Source organism: Sceloporus occidentalis, unplaced genomic scaffold, assembly GCF_023333645.1.
Source record: "Sceloporus occidentalis isolate IW3139 unplaced genomic scaffold, rSceOcc1.0.p SCAF_7, whole genome shotgun sequence".
NCBI classification, from domain to species: domain Eukaryota; kingdom Metazoa; phylum Chordata; class Lepidosauria; order Squamata; family Phrynosomatidae; genus Sceloporus; species Sceloporus occidentalis.
In genome coordinates this window covers 55,611,101-55,619,983 of record NW_028316987.1, presented here as the reverse complement: position 1 = coordinate 55,619,983, position 8,883 = coordinate 55,611,101, and the positions used below count along the sequence as shown (strand labels likewise).

The 8,883-nt window shown below is 40.4% G+C and overlaps 1 protein-coding gene across 1 annotated transcript in view; it reads left to right on the top strand.

Annotated features, from left to right (window-relative positions):
* Nucleotides 1-673: 673 nt before the first annotated feature.
* The window catches only part of CHN2 (chimerin 2), a 187,663-nt gene continuing 179,453 nt past the window's right edge, over nt 674-8,883 (top strand). Inside the window, exon 1 of the mRNA XM_089533023.1 lies at nt 674-1,045. Within this exon, the coding sequence (XP_089389149.1) occupies nt 997-1,045 (49 nt within the window). The 5' untranslated portion in view covers nt 674-996. The remainder of the gene's footprint in view (nt 1,046-8,883) is intronic.

The following is an 8,883-nucleotide window of genomic DNA, read 5'->3' as shown; positions in this document are numbered from 1 at the left end:
AGCTTTTATTTAGTCACGTCCTCCATGTTCTTAGGATGCCCTCTATTTGAAGCATGGCTACGAAACATGGATCTCCATTTACCTTTGTGTTCTAGCTTTTATTTAGTCATGTCCTCCATGTTCTTAGGATGCCCTCCATTTGGAGCATGGCTACGAAACATGGATTTACTTTTTATTTAAGTCTTGCCCTCCATGTTTCTTTCAATGCTCTCCATTTAGAGCATGACGAAGAAGCATGGGTTTATTATACCTTTTAACTTTTGGGCCACTTCCCACATGTTTCTAGAACACCCTCCATTTTGGGGCATGATGGCCAAGAAGCATGAGTTTTAACCTTGACCTCAGACAGTGTTTTGGCTTTTATTTATGTCTTTATTGGGGTGTCTTTCTCCCCCTCATTTCCCCCTCAGGAGGAGGCAACCCCCAGCCTCTGAGCCCCAAAGGCAGGCCCAAGGAGGAGAAGGGGAAAGGAGCTGCTTTAGGGGGGCAGCAGCCTTCTCCTCCCTGCTGCTGCCACCTTCCTTTCCCGCCTTTTTGCCCTGGCCCCGCCATGGAGCCTCCTCCTTCCCTTTCCCTCCTCCTTCACCTCCTCCATGGTTTCCTTTGTGCCTGTTGTGTCAGGAGGAGGAGGAGGAGGAGGAGGAGGAGGGGAGGTGGAGCCCGTTGCTGCTGCTGCTGCTGCCTTGGGAAGGGAAGGGGAAGAAGGAGGAGGCAAGGCTCTCCAGCCAAAAGGCTTTGGTGCCAAAGGCGCTGGAGGCAGCGAGGGTGCCTTCTTGGGGCTTCTTCTCCCCCCAGAAAGGGGAGCCCCTCAACCCTCCCAGCCCAGGAAGGAGCCCCTGCTGCTGCTGCTGCTGCTGTTTCCCCTCTCCTCCTCCTCCTCAGCCGGGCTCCAGCCCTTTGCCATGGGTTGCAGCAGCAGCAGGAGGCGCCCTCAGACGGAGCACAGCAGCAGCCCCAGCCCCTGAGAAGGAGCCCCCAGGAAGGAGGAGGAGGAGGATGGCCACCTCCAGCAACTCCAGCTTGTCGGGCTCTTCGGTGTCCTCTGGTAAGTTTCCTCTCCCTTCTTCTCTCTCTCTTCATCCATCCATCCATCCATTCATCCATCCATCCAGGGGGAGCAGGTGTCCTGAGCAGAAAGGAGGACAAGAGCCTGTCAAGTGGAGGACCTTTGTGTCTGTATCTATATCTATACATATATATCTATGCACAAACCCATATAACTATACATATGTATACACATGGAGGACCTTCCAGGGGGAAATATATGTGTCTATATCTAGATCTATACATATATATCTATATACTCATATATATACACACACACATATATTTAAGGGTAGCCGTGTTGGCCATATAGCATGTGTGTGTGTGTGTATGTGTGTGTTTAAGCAATGATACCTTTAATAGGCCAACCAAAATGCACAATTACACGTTTAAAATGTCACAGTGGATTATAATTGGATTTGCTATATCTATAGCTGTACATATATATCAACACACAGATATATATATATATATATATATATATGTACCCATGTTGGCCATATAGCAACTCCAGTGGATTATAATAAGCAATGATACCTTTATGGGGCCAACCACAAAATGCACAATTACATGTTGCATGCTTTAAAAAGTCACAGTGGATTATAATTGGATTTGCTATATCTATATTTATATATCTCTCGCCACACACACACACATCTTCAATTTCTTTCTCCTGTTTGTCTAATCAAGAATCCAGTGTGAATCCGAAAGCTTGCAACAAGTAATTGTGCATTTTGGTTGGCCCAGTAAAGGTATCATTGTGTGTGTGTATAATTACATATTTCATTTATATCCTGACTTTCTCCCCCAAGGTACCCAAGGCGGCTCACAGATAAAACCCTTTAAAATTGTTATAAAATTCAAAAAATTAAAATGTCTGTATATAAAATCACAAAAAAGTATACACAAGTTATGCACACACACATACATACTGTATGTAGGACAGAATCAAATAAAAGGTTAAAAGAAACCCCAACCACACCTGCAATTATAAATCTATGCTTGTTCATGCTCCACATGGAGGACACTTCAAGAAACATGGAGGACACATCTAAATAAAAGGTGACAGTAAATCCATGCTTCTTGTTCATGCTCCAATGGAGGCCATTCGAGAAACATGAAGGACGCAACCAGATAAAAGTTAAAAGCACCTAGATAAACGTAAATCCATGCTTCTTGTTCATGCTTCAAATGGAGGACATTAAAGAAACATGGAGAATGTGTCCAAATAAAAGGTAAAAAAATCCATGCTGCTTCATCATGCTCCAGATGGAGGGCATTTGAGAAACATGGAGGACACGACTAAATAAAAGGTAGAAGTAAACCCATGCTTGTTTGTCATGGTCCAAATGGAGGGCAATTGAAAAACATGGAGGATGTGGCTAAATAAAAGGTAGAGGTAAACCCATGCTTCTTTGTCATGGTCCAAATGGAGGGTATTTGATAAACATGGAGGACATGAGCAAATAAAAGCTAGACTGCTAAGATAAATGGAAATCCATGCTTCTTAGTCGTGCTCCAAATGGAGTACATTTTTGAAATTCCTCCTGGGCAAAAGCCTGAAATGGAGGACACGTCTGGGTAAAGGAGACTATCTGGTCAGCCTGTCTCCATCCTACCCAGCCTCATGTAGGATTTATGCATTATCTTCTGATTGTTTCTCACTTCTCTAACAGTTTATTTGTAACATTTTTAGTTTAAGGAGGAATGAAGGTAGGATCCTTGCTCTGCCCACTAACTTCTTCTCTCTCCACCCAAACACACACCTGGATCTGTGTGCATGTTTATTTTGTTTCTTTAATGTATTTATATCCCATCTTTCTCCCACAAATGGGTTTCTAGGCAGATGTCTGTATATCAGTTCGCGTGCAAAAGAGATAGATGACTCAAGGGGGAGAAAAAAAAATCAGGATAGGTGCATGTTTTTGTTGATGCCTGGAGCAAAAATGGAAAAGTCTACCATTCCACCATCCATTTCCCCTTCATCTCTGCCGTGTCTGGTCTTCCAAATGTCTCTGATTTCAAACCTTGATAGTACTATGCGATCCACCAGTGGACAGGGCGACCAGATCTTCACTACAAGGGAGGACGAGGCACTGCAAAATGTAGGGCGGTCAAGAAAAATGGAGGACACTCCAAAACAATAGCCAAAAATACTCATAGAAATATAAACCCATGCTTCTTAGTGATGCTGAGAATGGAGGACATTTTGGAATTCCTCCTGGACAGAAGGTTTATTCCTCTTGGACAGGAGGATATGTCCTGGAAAAGGAGGATGTCTGGTCACCCTGCCAGTGGAAGATGCCAGATGGCTAGTAAATGTACAGATGCCTAGTAAATGTACACCCAAGGTCCAGGCAAAAGAAGAATGGATTGCATTCTGTTTTCGTTCTTTTTTCCTGCAAAACTGTATAGAAGGGGAGCACTCTAAAAATATCTCTGCTTGGCTGAGCCGGTTGTTCCAAGTGTGATTGCACCTGTTCAGTCCAAGCCCTGTACTAGAGGAAACAGTACAATCTCTCTGAGAGACCCAATTTCACCTTCTCTTCACCTTCTACCATGGACTGAATAAATCTATGTATGGTAGCACTTTTTGTTGAGTGCTGAGTAAATTTTCTAGCAAACTTGTGTCAATTCTTGATTAGATTATCTGGCTGTTGACTAGTTGCAGACAATATGAAATGGGGAGCTTCTCAAATACTGTATATAAAAGGCAAGCTCCAAAAGAGTGATTCCATTTATTTATTTATTTTATTGTTAACTTCTGGGTATCAAGAAAAGATTTGAGAAAGAGCTTCTCACAAGGGGCTGTAACAATTATCCCAAATCTTATTAATTTTATTTGGTGGAAGCAGAAAAAATGTACAGTACAGTACAGTGTTTACTTACTTGAAAATAAGCCTCAATGATTTTAGTAGCACTTTGGTAGCAGTAAGTGCCTGTTCAAGCTTATCCATGTTTGCTTGAAATCAAATTCTGTTGTGTTCAATAGGATTTACTCTCATGCGATAAGGATTGCAGTTGATAGGAAAGGTTTTTTTTTCATTCCACAGAGTGCTCTTGTTATAAAGATACAGTAACAAATTCTGTCACCTGCTTGAATGCTTTCTTGTTGCTGCTGTTTATTGTGTTAGACATAAGCCAGTGCTTTATGTAAACTTAAAGGCCAACAGAAGACCAGCAGATTTGTACTTGGGGGGGCCTAGAATTGGGATAATGCCTTTTGCAGATTGAATAGATAAATATTCCTTATCTGCTCTTAATCTTTACCTGGGCTTAGTCTATTTGGCAGGTACTCATTATATGCTCTAATCCACAAATAGTAATTTTAACTGTACAAAAATAAAATGATTCTTGCACACACACACACACACACACACACACCCCAAGAAATTTACATGGTGTTCACATTTAAAACAAGAGAGGCAATGAGACTCCAGAATGGAAATTTGGAGATGCTGAAGTTTACATAGTACAAGTGAATAGCCGGACATGTATGCTATGCAGAAAGTCAAGACTCAAACCAGAAAGCCAAAGTGTTTTGGTTGGCTGGTTACTTTTAATATATCATTAACATTCCTGAATCAAGGAAAAGTAAATTGTTCACAAGTATGTATTTTAATAGAGCAGCTGTAAGTGCTTCTTACTCCTGTGCAGTTCCCATTCATTTCTGCAAAAGATTTTGCTACCATCAACAGACTTGAACCACTGGGCCCACATGAAGTTGCCTGGCATTTCTTAATCTTGATACTGGTGCAAAGGCTAGTGACTGAATCTGCAGATCTGCTTATATATGTGCAAATCAGCAAACAGGTAGACTGTGGAGCTGCAAATAACTAACACTGAACATTGTACATATTGAGTATAAATGGAAAAAGGAGATTGACTGTGGAACACTAAAGAACTCAAAGAAAGATACACAGTGAAACAGAACTAGAAGAGAGAAACCTAGAGTTTGGAGCGTTCTTTACATCCGTGAAATCCTGGAACTGACACTGTAGTGTAGGGCTCACAATCTGTAACGTATAATGTTCCAGCATGGTAATGTTTGAGAAGAGGATCAGATGTTTAAGGTTGTTTAACATCTTTTCATTTGTAAACATTTGCAGTAATGGACACATAATATAGTTTAGGGTGATATGAAATATTTGCATTCTCCTTTTGTACTTTATAAGGTTTTGAGCTTCATATTGTAAAATGTCCTCCCGCCTCATGTAACACATCTTTACTCAAAATGTGTGTGTGTGTGCATGCATGTGCATGCACCTTCAAGTTGTCTGTTGACTTATGGTGACCCCATGAATTTCACAGCATTTTCTTAGGCAAGGAATACTCAGAGGTGCTTTTGCCAATTCCTTCCTCTGAAATATAGCCAAAACTCCTAGTATTAGTTGGCAGCCCCTCTTCCAAATGTTAGCCAGGGCTGACCTTGCTTAACTTCAAGATCAGACAGGATCTGCTGCCTTTAACGTATTTAGGAGAAATAATAGGGTCTAATACGCACACCCACACCATATCTACTTCATATTCTTTTCAGTTAAAATGTCAATATTTCCCTCTCCAAAGTTTCCAGTTTCTTTGGGCCCAGCGTATCTGACTCCATGCAGTTGCATTTGGGCTGTCTGTGGTTTTTATTTTGCAGAGCTCAGTAAGTTTTGGAGCATTTTCTAATAGCATCTAACCACAGAGTCCAGCTTTTAAAAACGAACAGCCATAGCATATTTGGTTTTAAGAGGAATAACTTTTACAAATGATATATAATTATTTCTTTTCATTTAACTTTCCATCTCAAGATCGTTGAAGACGGAAGAAGGCACATACATGGCCTGTAATTAGCATAAAATACAAATTTAACCTTTTTAAATTGCTTCTTTGCTTGACAGATAATCTATGCTTTATTCAGGGAAAATTTAGTTAAAAGTCAGAAGAGATACAATCTAGGAGGGGTACAACATGTGCCACAGATGCCATGTTTTATATTTATACAGTAAGAAGAATGAAGTTTGTCTTTGGTTTAATAATTAGGTATGCTTTCCATGTGGCAAGTAAAAAGACCTATTTGTTAAGTAGTTGAAGACAATGGACCAGATAGAATGGGATCTTTGCTGTTTCCTATTGGTTCTGTGTCTGCCATCAGTCAAACACAGTAAAGCCCATTGAATGTGCTATTCATAGAAGACTTGGAGGGTTGTGATAGAGAGAAGTGATTTTGGCAAATTACTGATGATCGGGGCACCAGACCACTGCATGTGTGCGTGTCTTTTACATTGTAGCTTTTGCACCTACTTACAGAAGAACAGCATGAAGCAGAAATTCTGTTTAAGCAGAGAGAATGTAGAGCAGGTTGCTGGCACCCATCTCAGAAAGGGAGTCCATGGGGTGCTCAGAATGGCTCAAGTAACCAGCAATTTCATCTATAGCCTTCACTCCACTGAGCAGAACTGCCTGCTTTGAGATCTGTGCTGCTTTAACTCAATCACACCTTGCGCCTACCTCCAGTGGACCACTGAAGCATATTCTTCTGCAGTGCAGTATCTTTTGTAGGATCTGAGTATATTTTTTGTGATAACTTTCTGATTGCTACAGGCAAGCAGATTGAACTGTAGGTAAGAAATGAGCTTGGGATTTCTACACTAGCAGCTTCTGACTTGGGCAGTCTTGACTTGGACTTAGCTAGATTGGGTCTAGCAGGTTATACTGAAGCTATGGCCTCTAGACTGGGCCTCTTCAACTTTACTGGCTACTGATTTGTTTCTGGGTGCAATTGAAAGTGGTGGCTATGGCCTTTAAAGCTAGCTCTACCTGACTTGGGTCCAGAGTCCGTATGCTTATCATGTGGAAAGGATATAGGGGTCTTAATGAGGCAACAATATGATGCAGCAGTCAAAAATGCCAATACAATTCTGGACTGTATCAACAAGTATATAGTGTCCAGATCATTGGTAATTTTAATGCCACTCATTCTGCTTAGCTCAGACCTTACCTGCAATATTGTGCCATGTTCTGGGCACTACATTTCAAGAAGGATGTCAACAAGCTGGCACATGTTTGGAGAACAGCAACCGTGAATGAACAAATATCTGGAAACCAAGCCTTATGAGAAACATCTTAGGGTGCTGGTAACATGATAGCTGTCTTTAATATGATAGCTGTCTTTAAGTATCAAACAGGTTTTTTCCTACTATTTCAGCAGTGGAATAGATTGCCTTGGGGTATGGTGGACCCTGTATCTTTGAAGATCTTTAAATAGAGGTTGGATGGGTATCATTCAACTGTGTATTCCTGCATGACAGGCAGTTGGACTAAATGGCCCTTGCTGTCTCTTCCAACTCTATGATTCTATGATGGTACTTTGTTTTAATTTGTTGTAATCCCCTTTGAGTCTTGTACCAGAAAAAAAGGCAGGATATAAAATAAATAAATAAATAAATAAAATATAAAATGAATAAATATAAAAGTTAAGGAACAATTGCTGACTTGTCCTTCATGGTGTGTCAATACGGGTCTCCTCTGAAGCTCATACATAATATAGCTCTATAGATAAAGAATCTCGTTTAAGATCCCAGCTCTGCAAGATTCAGCTCCTATTGCATTTAGTATGGGTTGGAGCAGAGAGAAAGGTCAAGACTGTCTATAGCTGTCTAAGAGCAGTGAAAGTGGAGTCTCTTGGTTGCTCAGACCAGCAATCCAGTTTGGCCTGAAAGATTTTATAAGGGTCAGGGGCCTGCTGTATCTTACAAGGGTCACTTATAATGCTGTAGGGTGCTAGTTTTATATCTGTTATGGTTTGATCATAACAAGATAAGGGAGAGTATGAAAAAAGTAGATCTTCATGTGTCTTAGATTTCAGTTCCCATATTCTTCGATCCATTAACTATTTGTTAGGGACTAATAGGAGTTAAAGCCTGAAGCATCTAGAGATCTACCTTCTGATCATCCCTAGATTTGGGTAGTTTTGCCACTTGGATGCTTGCCAGTGAGAAGTTACAACTTCTCTTAGGCAAGTTAGGCAAATGACACATTTACAAGGCTGGGTTCTTGTTGACTCTGTAGGTTAATTAAACATTTGCTGGGTGGTATAATAATGGACACACAAGTGATCTATAAAGCTGCACATATTTAGTAGCCACACCTATAATTGTAAATGCCATTTTAACCTGAAAGGTTTATGGAGAAGTTTACACTGAAGATTTTAGACAAAAGTAAGCATTGTTGAAAGGATAGAAACTGCTGAAGGATGAAGCCATCTATGCTGTCACCTATCTGTCAGTTCAGTTATCATTTTGATTCTTCTTCTTGTAATTCTAAAAGGCATGAAATTATTCTGTCTTCCACTTGATGTATTTATAGCTAGCATGTGTGGTTCAGATGAAAGGTCTGAGCAATCAGGTGAAAAATAGTATGCTAGTCGATATGGTTTGGGATAGGTTTTTTTTTTCTTTTTGCTCTGCTGGATATGGCACAAGCAGTTCAACTTGTTGCCTGATCCTGTGAGCTACTACACAGAGATACTATATTGTGCAATTGGGTGTAAGACATTTAGCTGAAGTACAGCCTATGGCCTTTTCAGTAAAGACATTAGAATTCCTCCATGTAGGAATTCTTTGAAAAGTATTGGGGCTTGAGACACTTCCATAGATCATACACAAAGATTTGTATGTACAGTCTGACCCCCATATTCCCAGACTTACCACAGATAGTGAGAAACAGAGATAATGTCAAATGTCAAATGTATTATTATTATTATTATTATTATTATTATTATTATTACATTTATTTGTACCCTGCTTTCCCCCCAAAATTGTGATTCAAAGAAGTTGTATGGCTTGGATGTTTATT